Source organism: Podarcis tiliguerta (genome assembly GCF_965153285.1).
Source record: "Podarcis tiliguerta genome assembly, chromosome: 7".
Taxonomy (NCBI): domain Eukaryota; kingdom Metazoa; phylum Chordata; class Lepidosauria; order Squamata; family Lacertidae; genus Podarcis; species Podarcis tiliguerta.
In genome coordinates, this window is record NC_139540.1 from 78,234,413 (window position 1) to 78,259,941 (window position 25,529).

Sequence of the window (25,529 nt, forward strand, 5' to 3'; positions counted from 1 at the left end):
GTCAAAACGAAGCCTCCTAGAGGGAACAGGAAGTGCTACATCTGCGACAGTGCTCAACACATGGCGAAAGAGTGTCCCCAGAGGCTCCACAAGCACACTGCAGCCTCGGCAACAGTCAAAGAAGCAACTCAACTGAGAACACAGCAACAGTTAAACGACAGAGTCTGGCTGGAGGAAGAGGCACTGGGGTCCAGTCAGACAAGTCAATGAAGCAATCCCCAGCACTTTTGCAGCCCACAGACCCCCTCCCACCCAAACCAGTGGTGCAGCTTACAGCGTCTCTCCAACTGCCCAACGGAAGCACTCTGGAAGTGCCGATCACCATTGACTCCGGCAGCAACGCCGACTTTATAGGACTGGATTTCATTCAGCAGCACAATATACCACTGCTACCAGCCACGCTGCCCCTGAAAGTTGTCACGGTGGATGGCAGAGACTTGTTGGGGGGGCAGGTGGTGCAACAAACGCAGCCAATGGTGATGCGGATTGGAAATCACCAAGAGGTCATCAGCTTCAACGTCACCAAACTGTCGGGCACGCCGGTGGTCTTGGGCATGAGTTGGCTGCACAGGCACAGTCCAGCATTGGCGTGGTACCAGCGCCAACTGACCTTCGGTTCATCCTATTGCGCGGAACATTGCATTCTTCCTAGCCCGGAAGAAGGAGGGGAAGACACGCAGCTACAATTAAGCACGCTGCAAGCAGTGCCACGCAAGTACGCAGCGTTTTTGGAGGTTTTCTGCGAGAAGGAAGCAGACAAGCTGCCTCCCCACAGGCCCTATGACTGCCAGATAGACCTCCTGCCAGGGGCGACGCTGCCAGCCGGGAAACTGTATTCCATGTCTGAAGACGAGCTGCAGGAGCTCAAGGAGTTCATAGACCTCAACTTAAAGCGCGGTTTCATCCGGGAGTCGAAAGCAGCGGGGGGCAGCCCTGTATTCTTTGTGAAGAAAAAGGACACGCCCCAAAAGAGGCTTGTAGTGGATTTCAGGCTCTTAAATTCAAAGACCAAGCCCACAGCCTTTCCAATGCCCAAAATAGATGACCTGCTTGCAACGGTGAGGAAAGGACGCGTTTTTACAAAGTTGGATCTGCGAGGGGCGTACAACCTGATTCGCATACGGGAGGGGGACGAGTGGAAGACTGCCATGTTCACGCCCCTGGGCACATATGAATACAGAGTTATGCCCTTCGGTTTACAAAATGGCGCCCACTGTTTTCAAGCCTTCATGCATCACGTCCTGGCGGGTCTCCTCTACAAGAAATGCGTCTGCTTCTTGGACGACATCCTGATATTCTCAGAATCTGAGGAGACCCACGAGGGGGACGTCAAGGAGGTTCTGCAGCGACTGCAGGAGCATCGGCTATACGCCAAGCTGGAGAAGTGCCAGTTCGACAGGAAAGAGGTGGATTTCCTGGGCTACAAGCTGTCGGACAAGGGGCTCGCCATGGACAGCGCCAAGGTTCGCGCAGTGTTGGACTGGAAGAGCCCGCGCAATCGGAAGGAGGTCCAACGGTTTGTGGGGTTTGCCAACTTTTACCGCAAGTTCATCAAGGGGTTCGCAATGCACACAGCGGCCATTACCGACACGCTCAGCTCCAAGAAGAAGAAGTTCATCTGGACGGAGCAAGCGGAGCAGTCCTTCCAGAACCTTAAGCGTCTCTTCTCGTCCGAAGGGCAGCTATTGCATGTGAATCCCAGCAAACCGCTGAGAGTTGAGACGGACGCCTCAGACAGAGCCGTGGGCGCCGTACTGTTGCAGGAGGACCCACATGGGGACTGGAGACCGTGTGCCTTCTACTCTAGGAAGCTCAGCAAGTCAGAGCAGAACTACACCATCTGGGACAGGGAGTTGCTGGCCATTCATGCAGCATTCAAGGCGTGGCGGCACTTCCTCATCGGGGCCAAGCACACAGTGCAGGTTCGCACGGATCATAAGAACCTGGAGTACTGGCGCACGGCAAGGTTCCTGAACCAGCGGCACATCAGATGGGCAGAGTTCTTTGCAGATTTCGACTTCAGGATAGAATACATCCCGGGCGACAACAACATACTGGCAGATGCACTGTCCAGAAAGCCGCAATACCTCGAAGAAGCGGCACCAGCAGCAGCCAAGCACATTTTCACCCCGAAAGCGTGGGCGTGCGCTTCCGCAACCGTGGACCTGGAGGCGGTCCGTCGAGCACTGCAGGAGGACTCCTTCGCACTGGCCAAGATGGAGGAGGTGCGCAAGGGCACGGCGAAAGACGACGAGTTCCAAATACGGGACGGATTGCTCATCCGCAGAGGAGCACTCTATGTACCGGGAGACGACCTCCGTGCGAAAGTACTGCAGCAGTTGCACGACGCGCCCACCGCCGGGCACTTCGGCAAGGAGAAGACGGCAGAACTCGTTGCCAGAGATTTCTGGTGGCCCAAGATGAGGGGGGAAGTCGCGGAGTACGTCTCGAGGTGCGACACCTGCCAAAGGGCCAAGTCAGTGCACAAACCTCCGGCAGGACTGCTCGAACCGCTTCAGACCCCAAGCGAACCGTGGGAGAGGGTGGCCCTGGACTTTGTCACGGATTTACCCAGCTCAAGGGGTAAAACGGCAGTGCTAGTGGTGGTGGACATGTTCACCAAAATGGCCCACTTCATTCCGTGCGCGAAGGTGGCCACGGCAGAACAGACCGCCAAACTGTTCATAGACCACGTCTTCAGGGTGCACGGACTGCCACGGTCTATCTTGTCCGACAGGGGGCGCCAGTTCATTTCGAGCTTCTGGCAGAAGCTGATGGGTTTCCTGAACGTCAAGATCAACCTAGCGTCGGCGAGACACCCGCAGACCAACGGACAAGCGGAGCGCGTCAACGCCATCATGCAGCAGTACCTGAGATGCTATGCAAATCAACAGCCGACGACATGGGTGGACTACCTGCCGCTCGCTGAGTTCGCTTACAACAACACGAAGCACGTGTCCACAGGGGTGACGCCGTTCTTCGCCAACAACGGGAGGCATCCCAGAACCTTCCCGGGATTAGAGAGACTGGGGGAGGGGGAACCACAGGCAGCGGAAGTCTTGGCGGCAGAATTGCAGGAAGTTCACGAACAGCTTAGGAGGCAGTTAGAGCTTGCAAAGCACGCATACAAACTGCAGGCTGACAAGCACAGAAGGGTTGGGGAAGACATACAGGTGGGAGACTGGGTGTGGTTAGCGGCCCACGCAGTGCCGACCAGATCCTTAGCTAAGAAGAAACTCGGACATAAGCAGCTAGGACCTTACCTAGTTGAGGCACAGATCAATCTGGTGGCCTTCCGGTTGACACTTCCGGAGGGATCCAGAATGCACCCAGTATTCCATAGGTCGGTGCTCACGCCCTACAAAGCACCTCACCGATTTCAGGCGCAGGGCACGGCACCAGACCCGTATAGAGAGACCTCCCCAAGGAGGGAGTCGCCAAGAAGGGAACCCATCAACCAGGTCACAGAGATTTTAGACTCGAGATGGGGGGAAGAGGGAGTAGAATATTTTCTCGCAAGGGAAGGTACCCCGGCCAGCGCCAACAGTTGGGTGCCGGACTATGCCCTGGACGAGCCTCTCCTCAAAGAGGAGTTTCATGCCTTGTTCCCACACAGGCCCATGCCAGCCGAGTATTTCGACGACTGGCTTTTCACACCCACGCTTTCTACCAGCACGTTCCAGGGATTCACCTCGGACGAGGAACCAGCAATAGAAACACGTTCACCGGAGGGCTCGCCCTCGGGGTTTGCCTCAGACCGCTCGTTTTGGTGGGACAATCGAGGAGAGGAGAGGTGGCTGAGGGGCCCTTGGCAGGCAACGGACCCAGAGGGGAACGAGGGTGTGATGGACACGGACGTGATGGGGGAGGACGCTGGGTTCGAGCATGGCGGCACGGAGATGGAAGCAGAGGAGAACGAGGTCGGCGAAGACACGGAGGACGAGCCGGATTTATCTAACTGGATGCACGCCACGGGGGACGAACTGTATCCACCATTCACCCCCACAACGACGGAGCACCCAGCACCCCCGCCGGAGGAAGGGGAGGGGGGAAGGGGGGGCTTCGAGGGGGGGATGGATGTCAGGGGTTCAGGAGCAGAGTCACAGGAGAGGGAGGAAACGGAGAGCGAGGGGGAGGAGTCCGAAGGAAATGTCAGCTACGACAGTAGTCCGAGGTCTCTGAGTCTCTCCAGTGACTCGGAGGATTCACAGAAAGGGGCCCCCATAGTCAGGGCAAGAGGAGTGCCCAGGGGGACACCTCGGGAAGAAGGGGCCAGAGGGGACTCAGAGAGTAGCAGCTGGAAATCCGGACCAGCGTCCCCCCCAGAGGGCAGTAGGGGGGAGGAGTCCAAGGCATCGGGATCAGGGAGCGCGCAGGCAGAGGGAGAACGTGAGGCAGGAGTGGCCACACCCTCGTCAGGGAGCGAGGAAACGGTCATCAGGAAAGTTAAACGCGCGCGCGCGCCAAGTTCAAATGTACAGGAGGGCGGCAAGGTGGGCAGCCCGGGTAGGGAGCCAGGTCCTAAAGCCCGCCGAAGAGAGGGGGAGGAGTCAGAGGGGTCAACGTCTGCGTCAGAAGAGTCCAGGAGGGAAGAGACCCCGGGGGGTAGTAAGACCCAGAGGAAGAGAGAGAGAAGGAAGAGGTGGAGTAAGATTAGAGTCTTAAACTGGTGCACAGGGGGCGGAGACTCAGACAGAGCTTCGCCGGTCTAAAGTCCAGACGTAGAGCTGGGACGCTGAGACTTGGAAATGGAGACTATTCTTCAATAAAGACTTTGATACTGTACTACCGGCTAGCGTGGGTCCTTGGTGAGCTGGGACCCGGAGCCAGCTCTGACAGGAACCAAATGATATTTATAGTGCAACAAATGAGCAGCTGTGTGGGATACAGATTAGGCATCTTTCTTCTACGTCGTGCTTCCAACTGCGTTAATTATCTCATTTTCCCACCATTCAGAACAGAAAGTCTAAAAACTGCATTTTTCTCATTAAGAATGGACTGCAGGTATGAAATGTGACTGTGCAAATGTCGTCAGTACCACCGCATATGGATAGTAGCATTATCGGTGATCAGTGACATTAATTCCCCCTCCCAATATGCCTGTAATGTATTGACCTCTATTATTATTATTTTATTTATTTTATAACATAAAACATAAAACCAGACAGTAAAATAATAGAAAGTTTAAAAAAGCAAGTTGAAAGCAAAAAGAAATTAAAAAAACAAGAATCAATAGACTATTGTGGGAGGTGTTTTCTCAATTGTTTTCAGTGGACATTTAAAAGTTGGCACAGAAGGTGCCTCTGAATCTCTTTTGGCAGAGTGTTCCACAGGACTGGTGACACAAAAAGCTTGATTTCTTTTTGTTGTCAAACGAGCCTCAGCAACTCACCCAAGCCACTCCTGCAAATGATCTCAGTAACAGAGCCAGAATTATAAGGGTTCAGGTGATACCTCAGGTATCCTGGACCCAAAGCTGCTCAGGGCTTTGTAAATCAGTATAAGAAGCTTGGCACAGTAGCAGATGGGCAGCCATGACATGTTCTTGACCAGAAGCTTGCCCCAGCAATCTGGCTGCTGCATTCTGCACCAGCTGGAGTTTCCGAACCAGACCCAAGGGCAGCCCCATGTAGAACTCATTACAGTAGCCTAACTCGAGGTCAATAATGCATGGACTTGTGAAGACCAGTGGAAGCACTTGTTATATTCCAAGGGTTTTTGTTGAGCTGGAAGTCACCAGAACTCAGTCCTGGCACTTCTCAGGTGGGCGCTGTTATGTACTGAAGTTCTCAGCCTGGGCCAGCAGGGGGATACTGTAGATAGTTTTCACTCAGGTCCACATATGCAAATAAGGGATTGAAAGTGATGTTCAGTGATTGGATAGTTACAGAAAGTGTTACAGTTGCGTTGTAGTGGAGCTCTATATAAGCAGGCTGGCTGAACCCTTCAGTTCAGTTCTGTTCTGGCCTGTGAATAAACAAGAGCTGTTTGAAGAATCGCTGTGTCGTCTGATATGTTCACCCACAACTTAACAGGCGCCATTGCCATTGTAAGAGAACAGGGGAGGCGTTCATGGCTGAGTTTTGGTACCTCTCTTTCTAGAAAAATAGCACTGGCTATTCCTTATTGCAAAGTGGGGAAATGAAAAAGAAATAAAATGAAGTTAAGCTTTCCTCCTGCAGTACAGGGTCTTTATTTATTGGGGTACTCTTTTGAAGTCATTGTTCAAGAGCTGAACTATTCACACACATTAAAGGATACCATTAAAATAGGTTGTAGTTTTTTTTAGTTGTCTCAAGTATGAAAGTATAGGATTGCAGACTAAAACACTGGTAACTTTGTACTAACCTCTATTTCCACAAAATTATGAAACTGACATAAAGTTAGCCACAGAATTTTCAACCTGAAAGAGAAATGAAAAGCTCGTTTTAATTTACAAGATTATTAGTTCCGTAATTAACATCACAAATGCATCCTGAGAAAGAGAAAGGAAAATGAACTTTGGGTGAGATCCAGCATCGTACAAACTGGCATCTGCTCATGCAATGGGGCTTCTCATTCCTCTCCTCCCCCCTGCACATCCCCAAATATGCTCTAAAGGGTTGGGGGACTCTCTGAAGCGGGGTGGGGAGTTGGAGGAGCAGGAAGAAAAAGAAGTCCCACTGCACAAATGGATTTATGTTGTGTAAGCAGATGGGCCTCACTCTGTAAAATATGGGAAGTGAACACTACTTGGCAATTAAATATCAAAACTTACGCGCAGTAAACTTAAGTACCTTGGCTATGAATGATATTGAAATCAAATATGATTTAACATTATCAAATACTTAATCAATTTGAAATTGTATGAAAAAGCTAAAGAAAAACAAGAAGGGCATTGCTCAAATGCTTCCAAACACTACAGACAAAACTTATCTATTGGCAGGCTAATCTATTCATTTAAATTAGGAATAGTGTGATTTGGGGTTTGAAGAACTTATTAAACCCTGTTTGGTCATAAAAAAGCAATTATCCAGGAAGATAATCTGACGTGTGCCCATTATTTCCCATTATTTAACATACTAGTCCTCCGAAAGAAAAGCAATTAATTAAAGCAATTAGAAATTCAAATAATATGTAGCTGACTTACGCTCCTGGACCCTGCCATGTCCACGTAATTGTATCCTATGCAGCAAAAGAAATGCATTCAAATATTTAAGCAGTCCTACAAAGTTAATAGGCTTCACAAAAACAGCATTACTTTGAAAAATGTGGCAGTAGGCTATTTATATCTCATTATCCCTGTAAGGGTTTTGTCTACTACGGCATTTGGCAATATGTAAATCATGAAGGGGGGAAGACATTAAATGAAATGCCGATGAATTTATTGTAGGTTCAGGAATTCCTCCAGTTTACAACATACTGACAAAGGAATTATCAGTGCCCTCTAGTGATACAGAAGCAGCATTTCAGTTAAAGGAATAACGGGACACAAGCTCACTTTTGCTTTCTCATAGGTAGAACTGAGTTTGTTTACCACAATGAGATACTAGCAAACAAATCTTGCATTCTGCAGTAATAGATTGATAGATTAACAGATCAGCTATTAGATGAAAAGATGGGCTGTGTACATATCAAATTTACATCTTTCTAGCTAGCATAGGAGTAACTTGACTATTTTGGGGGATACTTCATGTTCTCCTGTTTGCGGGGGAAATAAGTCAACACACGCTGCATTTGTCTTGAAACAAATGTACATATCTAAGAAACAGCCCGTGTCACCTCCCACCTGATTTACTACCATTCTGCTTTTCAAAAAAAAGTTTGAGAATATATTTCAGACAACTACTTAAGGTTCCTATATGCATTTGCCATAGGGATGCGGGTGGCGCTGTGGTCTAAACCACTGAGGCTTGCCAATCGGAAGATCAGCGGTTTGAATCCCCGCGGCGGGGTGCGCTCCCATTGCTCGGTCCCTCCTCCTGCCCACCTAGCAGTTCGAAAGCACATCAAGTGCAAGTAGATAAATAGGTACCGCTCCAGCGGGAAGGTAAACGGCGTTTCCGTGCGCTGGTCTGGTTCACCAGAAGCGGCTTAGTCATGCTGGCCACATGACCCGGAAGCTGTATGACGGCTCCCTCGGCCAATAAAGCGAGATGAGCGCCGCAACCCCAGAGTTATCCACAACAGGACCTAACGGTCAGGGGTCCCTTTACCTTTATGTATTTGGCATAAAAGCTTACTCAGAGCTTACCAGTTTGTTTGGATAACGTAAAATCACAGGTTGGACAGGCACTCCAGGGATAAATGCTCCTACAAGATATACGGGATACATATAATTACAATACTTTCTAATTACCACCTATTAATGACACTGTGAGCATTGAAGGTATTGCTTGCGCATTTCTGTTATGTAACAGCTGGCTTTTCTGGATGATATGCTCTGAAGTTCCACCTTCCCAAGTAGCCAAAAAAGAGGCAACTATAATTTATTTTTAAAGGTTAAGCAACAACACTCAGCAACATAGTAATCCAAGCATCTAAAGATAAATAGATTCTGATTATTCCCTGCCCAAATAATAAATAGTCCAAGCTTCTCCCTGCAAGTGAACATAATGTGCCATCTTCAGAGGTTTACTGTTATGGTATACCACTGTGACTTATTCCCAGCGGCTTACTTCTTGGAAAACTTTGTGTTACATTGGAAGCATTAGTATGATTCATTCAATTTAATTTCAATCCTTTGATAAGCAGGATATTTCGTTCCAGGTAAGATGACACAGGAAGAATGGATAGTTAGTCAAAGCAACTAATAGCCAGCAATTTTTCAGAAGTACCTAATTGGAAAGATCTCAGGGCTGTCAAATCCTACACAACTTTTATATATATATTTCCAGGAATTTGACCGAAATAGAAAAAATGTTCCACCACAAGGTTTGACTGCCTTCACTGATGAAGACAAACATTTTCTTTTTAAACAGGAAAATCTGCCTTGCAACCTCTCTCTCATATTATAAGCCAACGGACAGCAACCAATAATAAGGTGTGTGAAAACAATCTACATTGTTAATGCTAATTCTTCCACTCTTCTGGAGTGGATGAAGACTCTAGAATCAACTCAAATCTCTAACTAGGAACAAGAAAGGAATGATAACTGAAACAATCAACACTTCTGGTCTTCTTTGTTTGCAGTTTCATCCACTACCGAAGATAAATCAAAATCTTTTCTGGACACCCAGTTCTTTCCCAACTCTATGGTCAGTCTGTGGCTATTTTCACCAACATTTACAAATTTAAATGTCTGCCTTTCCCAAAAGGTTGAGCAATTGTGCTTTCTAGATTTTGCAGCCCAGCATATGAATCTCTCTAAGCATGATGATGCACTCTGCCAAGGCTCCAGGGAAAGAGGCCTTTGGGATTTTTGTTTGAAGCCCTGAGCAGCAACCTCTCATTCCAACCCTATCTCCCACAGGTACTGATGATAATAACTATTGTTTACTCATGGACTAGAGGAACCTGTTGAACCAGAAACCCAGGTCAAGGCTTCTTTCACTAAGGGAGCCCGCAAGGTGTTGGTATTTTTTTAAAAAATCCCTGCTCTCTCTATCTTGACATCAGGGAAGGTGACACAAACTTGTATAGTGGTACCTAGGGGTTACAAACGCTTCAGGTTACAGATGCTTCAGGTTACAGACTCCGCTAACCCAGAAATAGTACCTCGGGTTAAGAACTTTGCTTCAGGATGAGAACAGAAATCATACTCCGGCGGTGCGGCGGCAGCGGGAGGCCGCATTAGCTAAAGTGGTTCTCAGGTTAAGAACAGTTTCAGGTTAAGAACGGACCTCCGGAACGAATTAAGTTCTTAACCAGAGGTACCACAGTATTTTCTAGGGAAGATCTCTGAAATGAAGATCTGCTATCGAACATACACACCTGGTCACAGAAAAACTGGAGCAATCTGAAGCAATCTTTTCTAGAAGGCTCTGGCAGATTAGCACTAGAAGCTCCATTCTACAAACAGCTAAGCTCCAATACTACTGAATATTAGTAGTACATGCTTAAATGCTATTAGGAAAATATATGTTTGGACTCAGACTGAAGGTAGTATTCTCCACGTGATTCAAATTTTCACTCATGGATTTGTTTACTCATTATTCTGTTGCACAGCTCCCAAGTATGCATGGATTTTTACATGTGCCATCAACATGAAATTATTCAGATACAGAACAGGATGATAGCCATCTGATTAGAAAACCAGAGGTCATGCAAATACACAGATCCTAGGAAAAAGATTGCAAAGTGCTGCACAACACAAGAGCCATACCAATACGTATCTGAGGAAAAGTCCTGGCATCAAATCAGGAATGAAAAGGGCACAAGGTATTACCATAAATCTCTCATTATCCAATATGTTGACTAAACTTTAGAGAATGCAAAACATGGTAAGATAACCTTATCTCCTGCAATTTGTGGTACAAGCAAAACACCCCTACCCTCTGTATTTGGCAAAGAGAATAATTTCCATTTACTATTTCTACAATTCTATGAAATAAAGACCACTGAAGCATGGAAGGAACAATCCAATGATGTCTCTGACTATTACATTAGAAATACAAAAACAACTCGTTCCGATGCCCCTTCACCTACCAAATCAGGGTGCAAAACCATGAGGGTTCCACCTTCTTTTTCTGCAAGGAAGTCTTTCTGAACTTACTTGGAAACATTTTTTGAATTCCATAGGAAACAGTAAGAGAACTGAGCTAATGGCAGTAATCCTCAAAAAGAGAGAGATTATTTTGCTATAGAGAGGTTTTAGGTTTAAACATTCTAGACCACATAATATCCCGAAGGAGCCCTGATGCACACTAGATGAAAGTCAGCAAGTGTCAAGACTGGACAAAATACAGAGAATGATGCACTGACTGAATGTCCTATTTCAGGTTCTTGTTTGTTTGTTTGTCCTGAACTAAATAATTAGATTTGAAGATGGAAACACCTTTATTTGCATTCAGCATTTTCCAGAAAATGGTCAACACATGTTTGCAATGATGCACTTTGATTTCCAGACCTGTGTATGAAGAAGGTACTTCAGATGGGTGGGTTTTTTGCACGTACTTGGATTGCAAGTTACGACAGTTAACTCAACGTTCGAACGGACAGACAATCCTAGGTTTCTTGGCATACCAAAGTTTCAGAAAAGGCAAAGGTTGCCCTTATTGGGGGGTGGGAGGACACACCTCTTGTAACATCTGAAGTGGCCATAGGCAACCACGAGCACCAAATTTCAAAACCTGAAGTTACACTGATGTTACATAGGTAAAGAAGAATGTACATCATACCTACCAGGCTTGAAGGTAATTAGGCAGGATCGATTAGTGCATGTTCCTTCTGGGAATATCATAATCTTAAAACAGAAACAGAAAAAAAAACCCTCTATTACAAGTTATTTTTGTACATCTTCTGCATCTTTAAGTACATTTCAAGCTCAGAATTTAGAAGCATTCAAATTCGCTTTGCTTTAAATGCTGCTAGCATTTAATAAATAATTCACCACAGGTATCTGATTTCAAGAAGGCATTCAGGTTGCTCCCTAAGGTATTCTACAAATGGAGTGTGATCTATGAAAGAATGTATGGAACGCAGCCCAGGAATCTTTGAAGCACTCTCCCATTTGGAACTGCAAACAGTGAGAGCCAGATACCCTCTCAATGAGTGAGGTAGAAGTTATAATATAATGTTCCTCCACCCCCCCACCCTTGTGTTAATCACAAGGAGGGTAACTCTTTCCTCATTTAATCACGCATGAAGCAAACGATGACCTCCTCATCCATTGCTTTTTAAATTACGCAGACTCCAAGACTTCTGGAGCCTGAATTACACCACTTGTTTTCTTTTTCTAAAACACTTTTTATTGAATTTTACTGTTGCATATGAAAACGTGTAGATACAGGGGGGAAAAACAAGTAAGCAAAAGAGAAAAAGAAAGTAACAGGGTTGTGGAATAAAATAAAAACAGCAAAGCAGTACTGTATAACCAAATTCCAACGATACTTCACTAAATATCAGGTGGTATTTAAATACCCCAACCTTAATGAAGAAAGAGAAGCTGGAAGATACCTCCCTGCTCATATATTCAAAGAAGGGGAACTAATCCACATTGAAATTGCCAGATTTAGCTTTTCCCCAGCTTTACATTACAGTGGTGCCTCGCAAGACGAAAAGAATCCGTTCCGCGAGTCTCTTCGTCTTGCGGTTTTTTTCGTCTTGCGAAGCAAGCCCATTAGCGGATTAGCGCTATTAGCGGTTTAGCGGCTATTAAAGGCTTAAGGGATTAGCGGATTAGCTGCTAAAAGGCTATTAGCGGCTTAGATCAGCTGATAAGCGGCTTAGCGAACAGCTGATAAGCGGCTTAGCGATCAGCTGTTAAGCGGCTTAGGGGCTTGGGAAAAAGGCTGGGAGGGGGGAAAAACCCCCAGGAATCGCAAGGCATTTTCGTCTTGCGAAGCAAGCCCATAGCAAATTCGTCCTACGAAGCACCTCCAAAACGGAAAACCCTTTCGTCTAGCGGGTTTTCCGTCTTGCGAGGCATTCGTCTTGCGGGGCACCACTGTACTTTAAAGTTCTATGTTCTTACTGTACTTACCATCAGTACTCAATAAAAGTTGAACAATATTAGCAGTAGGAAACCCTGTTCTTTTAAAATCAAGGCACTAAAGTTTCTCACACATAGCAGCAAAGGGTAGAAGGGGGCACCATGGGGTGTTATTCCTTCACCAGCATGGCGCCCACAAACAAAGAAGAGGTGAAGATTAAGATGATTTCCTCTATGGCAGGAGGAAAACTTATCTATACACAGCTTAAGAGATTCCTAAGCGGCAACGAACTCAGCACTGGAAATTCTTAGGAACAGAACTCAACGTTAAAATACCATTACCCAAATTTATGCTGCGGTGACATTTCAGTATTATGTGATTGTTTCTTCTCAAAAGTGCTGTCGCACAATTTGAAAACGCTTCGAAGGGGTAAGCAAATTGCCAAGAGGTGAATTCACTATTCATAAAGGAATTGTTTAGTTGAGGAAAGAAAGGAGAGGTGATTAAGCGGAACGTGATGGATGTTTATATAATCAAAACTCGTCTTGAGAAAGTACTTTCCCCCATCTTTCATAACTCTATAAGAGAATGACTGACACTAGGATCAGGACTGAGAAAAGGAAACTGTACTGCTAACAGCTGAGCCTGCAAGAGGGAGATATGTGCAGCCTCTCTCTGGCTGAGCTGACGGTGAGGGAGTTAAGTTGGCACGGGGTCTTCCCACAGGATTGCTTCCTTAATGTGTCAGGATTGTTTCACATGTCAAACATAATTAAATTAACAGCAAGTCATGTGTTATGTATTGAAGTTCTCACCCTGGGCCAGCAGGGGGATACTGTAGATAGTTATGCAAATAAGGGATCGAAAGCGACGTTCAGTGATTGGATAGTTTTAGAATATTGTTACAGTTATGTTGTACTGGAGCTCTATATAAGCAGGCTGACTGAACCCTTCAGTTCACTTCTGTTGTGGCCTGTGAATAAACAAGAGCTGTTTGAAGAATCACTGTGTCGTCTGATATGTCTACCCACAACTTAACATCATGGATTTTATCCTCCTTGGCAACAACTAGGGGGGGCTGTCACCTTCATGCCTTCTTTGTGAACACCCATAGATGTTTGGCTGTTAGAAACAGAATAATGGATTAAGTGAACCATGGTATCATCCAACAAAGGATTTTCCCCCACCTTTTCCGAGACGTGGTACCAATGTACTCCAGGAACAGCTGGAGGAAAACCTGAAGAATTCGAAAGAATTCAGAACTCAGGTGAATGTTAGCCCCACAAATAGTAGAAACTGAAACCTGAGGAGTGTGTGTCTACTTTTGAACAGAAATAGCATCTCTTTAGGTGGAAATAGATATTCCTTTACAGAAAACAAATACCTTTAAATCACAAGACGTTCTACCAGTACCTGTGGCCATTTGCCATTTGACTGAGCACGCCGTCTTATCTCCTCAACAGTTTTCCTGCGGGAATCCTGATCTGATCGAGATACAAACACGGGTCGAATGTATTTGATTAGAGCTGGAAAGAAACAGAAATGTCCGTATTCCTAAGTATATTCCTTCATTTTTCTTTAGATTAGCATAAGTGTATGACATGCTATATAGAGAAACAATCAATAGTTTTATGAGCAAACACATTTCATAACAAAATATGCCATATGGGGGGGGGGGGAGTAACCAGCAGAACACATTAAGAAACATTTTAAAATAAAATATAGCCCTGCATTTATTCAGAAATACAGTCACCCACTTATGAATACTTTAAACTGAAAGTGCCCCTTTAAAACATAAACTAAAACTACCTGCCATGCTTTTTCTTATTTCTAAAATTGCCTCACTGAGCTTGATCCTGTTTGAAGGTAGATAGGACAGTTGTTTATTTCTTACAAAAGGGATGGGATATGAGTTTAACACTTGTGTAAAGTTCAAAAAAGAGAGAATCAGAACATCTAATACTGAAGCAGCGATAAGGAATAATAAAATCCATGCAATGCAATACATCACATTTATAACTTTTATAGCCAGTCTAGAACCATTTTGGCCTGCATTTAAAGCCAATCAAATTATTTGTTCCTTTCAGGAAAAGCTCCTAAGAACAATAACTATCATCACCACTGACAGTCTTGAAATAATGGGAGGGATTTTTTCAAAGGAGACACTGCTAGACGTCTGCTAGGAAGTCTGCATTTCTAGCTCACTTTCCCTGCAGTCATTGTGAACGCTGCTCATCACCTCAAATGCATATGACAAGCTGCGTGTCATCACCTGAGTGTTCTAAATATACATGGTTGTGAGATTACTCTTTCCCCAGCCACATGAATAATCTGACAAGAGCACCTGACTATACTCCTATAGTACCACAGAATCTTGAATTGTGTTGTGCGATTCACACAACTAACAAAAGCCTCTTGGCATTAGAGAAGCCCTTGGATTTTAAGTGGAATGTTTGGGGTTGGAGCAATTCTACCTCTGTCAGATCACTCCTAGCGGTACAAACAGGTTATCCTTAATCACATATCCAACTCCAGATAAGGAAAGTGGTGGGAATGTTGTAGATTTCAGGTTTCAGCCATTTAGAGCTCATTATTAGATACTATGTTAGACAGGTTGGTGGTATGCTGAAATTTATTGTTGACGTTTATCACTCAGCAGCAGCAATGCCTTACTGCATTGCAATAGTCTTCATGGAAACTATTGCAAACTTTGGAAAACGCTGGAGGGAAGCCACTAAATTCTCTTTGGACAGCCTGATCTTTGCCACCTGTTGGAGGGTCCATCTCCCACTCCCAAATAACACTAGTGAAATTATACATGTCACATTTCATAGCACGTGCTCTCCCTGCTTTCAATGATTCCATGCCCTCCAAAGTTTCAAGTCAATTAAATATTCTCTCTCTCTCTCTCTCCCTGCCCCCATCAACAGTGGTAAAAAAATCAAGTCCCACAATCTGCCGCTGAGGTAAATCTCCAGAAAACTTCCAAGTTTATTTAAGACAGATGACCAGCAGACTAAATTCCTATATTTATGTAGGTCATGTACACATTGTTAAAGGGCTGTGTATGCAACTCCCTCAGAGGTACAGAAAAGCAGCAATAGAATGCCAAAATGTTAACAACAAAAGTCATCCCACTGAATTTTAGGTCTAGAAGAGAGGAAGGCCCAGAGTTCACCCAATGCATAACCCTCCACAGTGATATTCTGCAACACAAGCAGAGTAAAGCATGTCTAGCAATCCATTTATAAATGGGCAAAAGCAGGTTAAATACACCCATTTACACACACAGCCAGATGAAAATCATACATATTCATAAATGCAATAGCTGCAAGATGAAAAGCACTACAACCAGGCAAAGTGACCAAAAAATCATTTTCTTTCCCCCCTCAACTTATCCATGTTTTCAAAACACAAATGTAAAAAAATCAAGGAACTAATTATATGCGTGTGTGCCCTGATTTTTATTTTTTATTTTTTTGAAGAAGGAGAGGGAAATAAAGAGCAAACAGTCAGTGAGGGACGGGGGTGGGGTGACCTTTTCACTCCATACCCACTCTCTCCCACAGAGGTTTTGCTTTCTTCATTTTAAGATACCACATCATGCTACATAATACACAACGCAAGCAGGGGAAAATCTGTGGTTTGTTTTTGCACTTCCTTGTTTTGTAACTACGGAGTTACATTTGAACTAACAAAAACTTTGTAGGCACAGAGTTGTGATGAAAGTTCAACCTTTTGCTATTGAACTCCCTTGGATGCTACTGAAATAAATGTAGGGCTACATCATGTTTAGCCTTCCCCTTTACACTCCTTCTATATTGAAATAGAAGTGCTGGCTCCTTAAGAAAGAGTTAGTGGGCCATTGTGCATAGTGCGAGAAAGGAGATCTGGCTGGCACCAACTTTGCTACCATTTTGGCACCATGTAGAAACATTTTTTTATTCTTGCAGACACATCAGCAACTTTGATGACAAGTGTCATTAACCTGAGCTTTCGTGTGTGTTTTTAATTGTTAATTTTACTGAAGTTGCACATTGTTTAACATGTTTTGGCGTGTTTCATTGTAAACTGCTTTGAGACTTTTAAAAGTGTGCGCGTGCAAAATTCTCAACTGGATAACCTGGGCAAGTTGCTATCTTTCAATCTGGTTCACCTCACTGTATGACTCCCAAAGATAAAATGGAATAATCTAATGTATGAGAACGTGGTGCTTACGGAAGGAAGGAACATAAAATTAAGAAATGGAAACATAGTGAAAACACCTGGTGGGGTGGCGAAGGGGCATACTGATAGGCACTCTATGTTTAGCTGCTCATATGCATGGCCTAGAAGCTGGCACAAGCAGAGAGTGCCATGGGTAGGTTGTTGAGCGATGTGTCAAGCTGCTGTCATGTAGAACCTTGGTTGAAAGAACTGAACTGCCCGCCATCTGCTACCAAGCCAGGTTTCAGCTTTGATCCAAGCAACTCAGGACTGGGTTACCCGAGGGAACGGCTTCTCCCATTTGGATCTGTCTGGCCCCTAAGGTCATTACCAGAGGCCCTCCTAGTTTTCTCACAAGCTGCAAATATTCCTCTGCCAGCAACCAGGAAGGGGCCCTTTTCTGCGGTGGTTCCCACATTCCAAGAATACGTTCCGTTCCAGAAATAAATCTGGACCTTATTTGAAAGTAAAGCTTTCTTTGACTTACTTCCCCAAACAGGAATATCTTTGCTTTCTGCTTTCATGACAATGGAGGCCATGGTCATTGTTACAGGTATAGCATCAAAGTACGAGGAATGTGGAGCCAGAGTCAATATTGCTGCTTCAGTGGGCAAGGCCTGCCTGCCCTTCACATTTATCCAGTGGAATCCCCCAGCAAGCCACATGGTCCTCATGATGGCCTTCAGCATGACATCCACAAACCTGAAAATAATTAGATAGCACAAATGCAGAAGTGTTAATCCCTTTGAACACGATTAACTACATAAGCTATTTCCAAGAAAACCAAGAAATAAGAGTTTCTTTTAAAAAGCACTTGGCTTCCTCATTTTCTGATTGCGTTTTAACACGGTTTTGTTAAGTCAGGGAATTCAAATGTGGTTAAATAGTTTAACAACCCCATGGCAGATTTTACTTCATCTTACCCCAAAAGGTCGAAGGGAGCATCACTGCAGAACAGGTACAAACTGTCTCTTTAGAAAGGCAGCCTGTCACCTGTCTATCTTCATCAGTGGAAATCACAGAGGGTGGGCCAAAGCAGGCAAAAACAACAACCCAAAACAAATATATCCACAGAGTGCACTCTCATTTAATAGATGCTCATGCAAAGAGCTGGGTGACTATTTTTCTCTGCTCATTCTCCCCCAGCTAGCTGTAGGATAGTTTATAATTATTAAGCTATCATTTCCAATTATGATGACATCCTAAGATGGGTACGCACTCCAACTATCAAGGCAATACTGGTTTTCTATAAACTCAAAAGAGTTTTATCCAAGTTATGTTAGGCCCGTTGAAATCAATGGACCGAAGTTAATTATGTCCATTAATTTTAATGGGCACAATCTGAAATGAACTATCTCTGGATGTACACGCCCAACAATTCAGACAGAGGAAATTTGTTGTTGCTGTTTATTAAATTTGTATACCACCTTTCACCTGAAGATCACAAAGGATGCATAATAAAAACAAAAAGAAACCAATAACTCCCTTCCATTTAAAAGGACATAGAATGTTAATCAGCCAAAGTTCTGGCTAAAGAGAAATGTTTTCGCCTGGTGCCTAAAGATATAAATTTTAGTATTCTGTGAGCTGTTCTATAACCTCCTCGCTACATTTATTTGTAACTTGGAGCTGCAGTGCCTTCAAGCTTTCCTGCCACACAAAGCATGGCTTGGGTTAAGAGAAAAGGGAACAACATGCTGTGGAAATGCTTGCAACTTCTTTGGCCACAGCTGAAGAAGTATTTACAAACGCTGTGTGGATATCTCTCCAGGGAATACCGCAACAGGCACCTGTCAGGACGAGACATTTAACCAGTTCCCTTCCCCTTTCAGGTACCGTATTTTTCGCTCTATAAGACGCAACAGACCACAAGACGCACCTAGTTTCTGTAGGAGGAAAACAAGAAAAAAAATATTCTGAATCTCAGAAGCCAGAACAGCAAGAGGGATCGCTGCGCAGTGAAAGCAGCAATCCCTCTTGCTGTTCTGGCTTCTGTGATAGCTGCGCAGCCTGCATTCGCTCCATAAGACGCACACACATTTCCCCTTACTTTTTAGGAGGGAAAAGTGAGTCTTATAGAGCAAAAAATACGGTACTTTTCTAAGCTGACAAATCATCCCATGGAGATAACAGGGCACGGTTTTTGATATTGTTGTTTCTCATGACTATTCAGAAAGACAGCATTGCTCAGCAACTCTCTTGTGTTTTTAACCAATCAGATGTACCCTCCGTTAATCCTGGGATTAACATTGCACAGCACAGCACGTAGAGATAATGGAAAATCTTCCAGAAGAAGAAGCACCCTCAAGATCTTGTAAACACTTCCGGCAACTCATCTTCGGGTACCAAATAAAGCAGTTAAGCAGTTTATGCGAATGGGGACGCAGTGAAAAAGAATCAGGACAGACACTGAACTTAACGCACATCAGCCAGGGGAAATAAACTGTTCACATTCACATTGCACCTATTTAAATCCTGATAGCTGCTCTCTGTAGTGAAAACCAGCTTCAAGGGGGGCGGGGCGCGAGCTTCAGCACAGAAGCTGTGAGAGAGGCATGAAAGATTAACCCTTTTCCCTCCTGCAAAACCTCACCTACCCATTTCTCCTTGCGAGGTTCCAGAAATGTGCTTCGTCTTAAAAATGCTTGCCCAGAACCTCCAGAGGAAGGTTAGGCAGCAGAGAAGGGAAAGGTTGCAAAAAGGTTAATGCTGCCTCCTCCCCCAGCAGCTTACATCTCTGCTTAATGCCAGCCTCTCTTGAAGATGCTTTTCAGTACAGACAGCTGCCACTGGGGGTCAAATATACAAGTGATTCATCGTTAGGGGGAAACGATGTTATTGTTGTGCAATATGTCAGTTTCACCACTATGAGGAGAAATATATCAAATTAGCAACCCGTGCCAATTTCACTTCTTGCATTATACTCCAAGTAGATGTTAGCACACCCAAATGGGCTCAGCGACTTACTTTCGCCACCAGGAGAGGGGTTTTTCTATTTCTCTGTCAGCAGGTCCCATGGATGCGATGAATGCAAAAGGCCAGGCCAGCAACATCATGAAAGCAGCAAAAAACAGCCGGATGGGGAACAGGGTCAGCGTCATGAAGGCAATCTGCAAAAATCCAAGGAATTTGGTTCTTTTAAGATTGGACTGTAGACACAAGGCAAACAACATGATGATCAGGCAAATCTAACACATTATAACAGAGACGACAGCCACCAAAACGGTACCTATATGAAATAGACACAGCTTAAAATTGTGGTTGAAACACTTGTTTTCTTACCAAATATGGAAAAAATGCTTCTTAAGTAAGTAGCAAGAAGATATTGACAGTTCTGGATGTATTCCCAATTCTGGTTTAGTAAAAGCCTGTAGTATTCCCTAGGATGATTTAGTTCATGCGTAGGCAAACTAAGGCCCGGGGGCCGGATCCGGCCCAATCATCTTCTAAATCTGGCCCATGGACGGTCTGGGAATCAGCGTGTTTTTACATGAGTAGAATGTGTCCTTTTATTTAAATTCATCTCTGGGTTATTTGTGGGGCATAGGAATTCGTTCATTCCCCATCCAAAAAAATATAGTCTGCCCCCCCGCCCCAGGTCTGAGGGACAGTGGACCGGCCCCCTGCTGAAAATGTTTGCTGACCCCTGATTTAGTTAAGCAGGAATACACAGCCAAACACACATACAACACTCTGCCAAAAGCATTTCTCTAGCTGCGGACTAAAAGAGCGAGCAGGAAGCATCACACAATAACTCTCTCCCCCCCCCCGCTCCCATCCCCCACCCACATTCCAAGAGGTTCAGGACAGGTTGTAAGGGGAAATAAGTTGAAGAAAGAATCTGAAATAACACCTAGATTGAATAGTTATGCAGCCATGCTTTTCACACCTTAGTTTTTATGGCACCCATTCACCTGCCTCTATCCCTGTCCAAACTGGGAATGAAGAAATCCCAGCAAAGGCCATTATACTCAAATGAAGCACACAGGGCAGCTGTCAGATTTCAAGATGGGGTTTGCAATGATTTCAAGATGGGGTTTGCATGTGGGGAAATAAATTTTTAGAATCAGATAAACCCCACAGTGGTTGGTGCCACAGTCCACACAGAGTTAAGAGCACTGTGAGCTTTCGTTTAACACGACTGACTTCTGTTGCCTTGCATAGTGAAGTTAATAATTGCTTCTTAGAGTAGATCCACTCCAAGTTACTAAGGACCCTGATTTCATTCATTTGTACTAGGAATTATCACTTTGCACAGTGCATAGTTATGGAATTCGCTCTCCCAATACACAGTGATGATCACCAAACAGGATGACTTCTAAAAGAGGATTAGACAAAATTCGTTTTACTTTAACAAAATGCATATACTGCCAAGCTGTAAGTGATTTACAAGAAAAATTAAAAATATCAATAAAAATAAAGATAATTAAAATTAACAGTAAAATAGATGGAAGCACATCAACACCTACAGGTCTCAATAGGATTGACTAAATAAAAAAATGTTTTAAGAAGGCATAGACAGTAGTACAACAGAGTCGCCTCCCTGATGTCAACAGACAGGGAGTTCCGCAGTGCAGGCACTGCCACACTAAAATATGGATTTCTTGCAACTGTGGAAATATTACATGGCACCTGTTACAGTTGCCAGTTCTGCAGACTGAAGTGGTTGGGTATGACGTGTATGGGCTAAAGTGATCCCACAAGCTTAAAGGGCTTAAAATTCATGGATCATAAAGCTATAAATGGCTACTTAGCGATAGTGACTATATTTTACCTGTACTGTCTTTGGTTTGTGCATTGGGGGGCTTTTCTTATGTTCCTAGTCAACATTTATTAGAACTTTTGGTACAGTTGCTGTAAACTTTGAGAAACCCACTGGAGTGACCAAATCTTAATTTTCAATTTCCTTCCAAAAATCCCTTGGTACCCAAGGTATTAGTGTGCTTGTAGCTAATACATAGATTGCAAACACATCTAGTTGCACATCTAGTCTGCTCCAATAAGCTTCTGCAAGTTTTTAACAAGCAAAGGCATGCACGGTGATATCCAACGTTAGTCATAGTCCAACAGAAATCTGATATTACAAGCCATTGTAATTTCACCTAATTGCATCCTAAGCTCAAACACAACGCAGATGAACTAATGCTTCATTGACCTGGAAAGCTATTTGTCTGCTATCCAGGAAGAAGCCTGAATTTGTTTCTAGCTGAGTAAAAGATTGACAATTTGAGAACACATACGGCAGCAACCCACTATGAGCGATCTTAATGGAACGCGGCATGAACATGGCATCTTTTAAAACTCTGTTATATAATTAATACAAATAGAAAAGCATTGGCTGTTTTCCCATTACAATTCAGTTACCCTTCCTGTCTCTCTGTCCCCATATTATTTACATCACAATACTTGGAACTACATGTAGTAAAGAGATTGTAAGCTATTTTTGGCAGTGGAAGGAAAGACTGTATGATGCAGTCATACTAAACAAGTGAGCTTTAATATAATTTCTACTGATTTCTGCCTATAGATCTGTAGGATTATGCTCTCTGTACCTATGCCACAACAGTAACAACTGCTAGGCTGCAGCCTGGTCAAGTTTTTAAGTAAACAGAATTTTAAAAAAGAGAAATAGCTGCATGGAATGAGGAAATGAAAGAAAAGCCACCTCTTGCATTGTGACACATCATGTAATGAATGTACTGAGAAACAGCTGTTACATCACTGCCTATGTATCAAACAGAATATGAGGACACCAAGCAACTCACAAGTATCTGAGACAAACTGTTGTGAGACAAACTGGAACGTGTCCAGAGGAGGGCAACCAAAATGGTCAAAGGCCTGGAAACGATGCCTTATGAGGAACGGCTAAGGGAGCTGGGCATGTTTAGCCTGGGGAAGAGGAGGTTAAGGGGTGATATGATAGCCATGTTCAAATATATAAAAGAATGTCACATAGAGGAGGGAGAAAGGTTGTTTTCTGCTGCTCCAGAGAAGCGGACACGGAGCAATGGATCCAAACTACAAGAAAGAAGATTCCACCTAAACATTAGGAAGAACTTCCTGACAGTAAGAGCTGTTCGACAGTGGAATTTGCTGCCAAGGAGTGTGGTGGAGTCTCCTTCTTTGGAGGTCTTTAAGCAGAGGCTTGACAACCATATGTCAGGAGTGCTCTGATGGTGTTTCCTGCTTGGCAGGGGGTTGGACTCGATGGCCCTTGTGGTCTCTTCCAACTCTATGATTCTATGATATCTTGAAGAGAGTGAAGACTACCAGTAGTATGGACAAAGGAAAACTCTGACAGACCAAACCAGACTGCGTCTGGGCAAAAGGATAAATGCACAGACACAGACACCAATCAGACACTTCATAAAACCATAGAGTTGGAAGAGACCCTGTGGGTCATCTAGTCTAACCCCCTGCAATGCAGGAATCTCAACTAAAGCATCCATGAAAGATAGCCATCCAATCTCTGCTTAAAAACCTCCAAGGAAGGAGAGTCAACCACCTCCCAAGGGCATCTGTTAAGAAGAAGAAGAAGAGTTTGGATTTGATATCCCGCCTTTCACTTCCTTTAAGGAGTCTCAAAGCGGCTAACATTCTCCTTTCCCTTCCTCCCCCACAACAAACACTCTGTGGGGTGAGTGGGGCTGAGAGACTTCAAAGAAGTGTGACTGGCCCAAGGTCACCCAGCAGCTGTATGTGGAGGAGCGGAGACGCGAACCCGGTTCCCCAGATTAGGAGTCCACCGCTCTTAACCACTACACCACACTGGCATATGAAATGTTAATACTCAACAACCAATGAAAGAAACCAACACCATACTCCAAACCTGCCTGGAAACTATGGTGCACTGATGCTGGCCTGGGGAGAAGGCAGGCAAATTGGTCTTCCAGTCTGGATTGCACATGTTGCCATCTAGTGACTGCAAGATGGAGCAGCTTGGGAGCCAGCAGATCCCAGGCTGCCTCAGCCCCTCCCTGGAAGCCCAAGTCTGCAATTCTCTGCAGATTGCTATAGTGCCATTTCCGGTCACCTAGTCAGCAGGCAGAACAGGCAGTTCTGTGCTGGCAGAGTGACACCAGATGCTTCTGCCCAATCTAAACCCCTTTAGTGTGGCTGGGGTGTGTGGATGCTGCTGCATTGTAGCCCAAGCCAGTACGGTAGTTTCAATAATGCTTGATGTAAATCCTGCCAGTCTCTGCCTGAAGGACTGGAGCGAGTGCAGCTGTATCTTAGGCCATTATGGCATCTTCCACCCCACCCCCCGGCCCCTGACAAGGCCCCCTTCCATTATTATTATTTTTTTAATTTTTAAAGGTTTGTGGGTTGTCATTGTTGCTTTTTGGGGGTTGTGTGGTTGGGGTTTTTTGTGTGTGCGCTTGCTTCTTGTCTTTTATTTGTTTTGGGAGATGGCTATTTTTGAGGGGGTGGCCTTCTGAGCGCCAGCAGCTTTCTTCTGTGCAAACTCGGTACTCTGTTAGTGCCCATTAACAGTTTAAGATTATCAAATGTCCCACAGGCCCTAATGAGTTTGTGGCTCCCGTCCTAGGGGGTAGTTACAGACAATGAATTGTGCTGTGTGCTATGGATGGCAGCTGGAAGCATATAGGTATGTGTAGCCATCAATAGAGGGACGCGGGTGGCGCTGTGGGTAAAAGCCTCAGCGCCTGGGGCTTGCCGACCAAAAGGTCGGCGGTTTGAATCCCCGCGGCGGGGTGCGCTCCCGTCATTCGGTCCCAGCGCCTGCCAACCTAGCAGTTCGAAAGCACTCCCGGGTGCAAGTAGATAAATAGGGACCGCTCACTAGCGGGAAGGTAAACGGCGTTTCCGTGTGTGGCTCTGGCTCGCCAGAGCAGCGATGTCACGCTGGCCACGTGACCCGGAAGTGTCTCCGGACAGCGCTGGCCCCCCGCCTCTTGAGTGAGATGGGCGCACAACCCTAGAGTCTGTCAAGACTGGCCCGCACGGGCAGGGGTACCTTTACCTTTAGCCATCAATATGGTATAAGATTGTGTTTGTGTGCTTATGGAACTAGATTATGATGTCATCACTGATGCAATTCAGGTATCAGAGAGGCAACTGAGGTCAGGAACTAAGGAAAGACTGTTCTAATTCAGCAATAAGTATACCATGGGGCAACACTGAAGCAAGACCGCTAACTTGAAGATGCAGACTACCTGCAACTGTGAAACAAAGCAATTAAGCTCAGTAGCTAGATACGCCACTGCTTAGTGTTTCTGATGGTTTATAGCCCAACTTTGCGTGGAAAATGTGTGTTTGGGACTTCTACATATATCTGTGGTGGCCAGAATGGCATTTCTGGACTGCAGTTCCTCCAGCAAGTCTGTGGTGTCTTGCAATAACTAGGAACAGTGGTAAAAGGCTGAGCACAGAACTGTACACTCCAGTCGTAAGACTGTTAATACCCAAGACAATAGGCCATTAAAGAACAAACAGAAGAAGATTGCTGGCTGAGGCTCCTGGCACGCATCAAACTATTTTTGTAGCGTATTCAGCTGAACGGCTTTACATATGTAGTTGCATAATGATAGCACAATTAATTTTAATATTAACTTCTTCCGATTCAAGGCTGCAAGCTTAGACAAAGTGACAGAAATGCAGTCAACTGTTTTTGAGGCTGCAAGCAGACCACGTATATCTCTAAAGAACATTTGAAGTGCATTCTTTCCCTCAAATAATTCTAGGTATTATAGCTTACTCCTCACAGCTACAAATTCCCAGCAACCCCTA

The 25,529-nt window shown here is 44.7% G+C and overlaps 1 protein-coding gene across 2 annotated transcripts in view; it reads right to left on the reverse strand.

The window, feature by feature from the left end:
- The window catches only part of LPCAT1 (lysophosphatidylcholine acyltransferase 1), a 60,110-nt gene that overhangs the window by 20,795 nt on the left and 13,786 nt on the right, over window positions 1-25,529 (reverse strand). Inside the window, exons 1-8 of one of the 2 annotated variants that reach the window (XM_083449501.1) lie at window positions 22,331-22,414; window positions 19,746-19,888; window positions 17,266-17,480; window positions 13,986-14,098; window positions 11,323-11,383; window positions 8,234-8,292; window positions 7,130-7,164; window positions 6,349-6,403 (exon numbers count right to left, since the gene is read on the reverse strand). In XM_083449501.1, the coding sequence (XP_083305627.1) occupies window positions 6,349-6,403; window positions 7,130-7,164; window positions 8,234-8,292; window positions 11,323-11,383; window positions 13,986-14,098; window positions 17,266-17,480; window positions 19,746-19,879 (672 nt within the window). In that variant the 5' untranslated portion in view covers window positions 19,880-19,888; window positions 22,331-22,414. Of the gene's footprint in view, window positions 1-6,348; window positions 6,404-7,129; window positions 7,165-8,233; window positions 8,293-11,322; window positions 11,384-13,985; window positions 14,099-17,265; window positions 17,481-19,745; window positions 19,889-22,330; window positions 22,415-25,529 lie in introns of those variants that run through there. The other variant, XM_083449500.1, reaches the window with a different exon arrangement.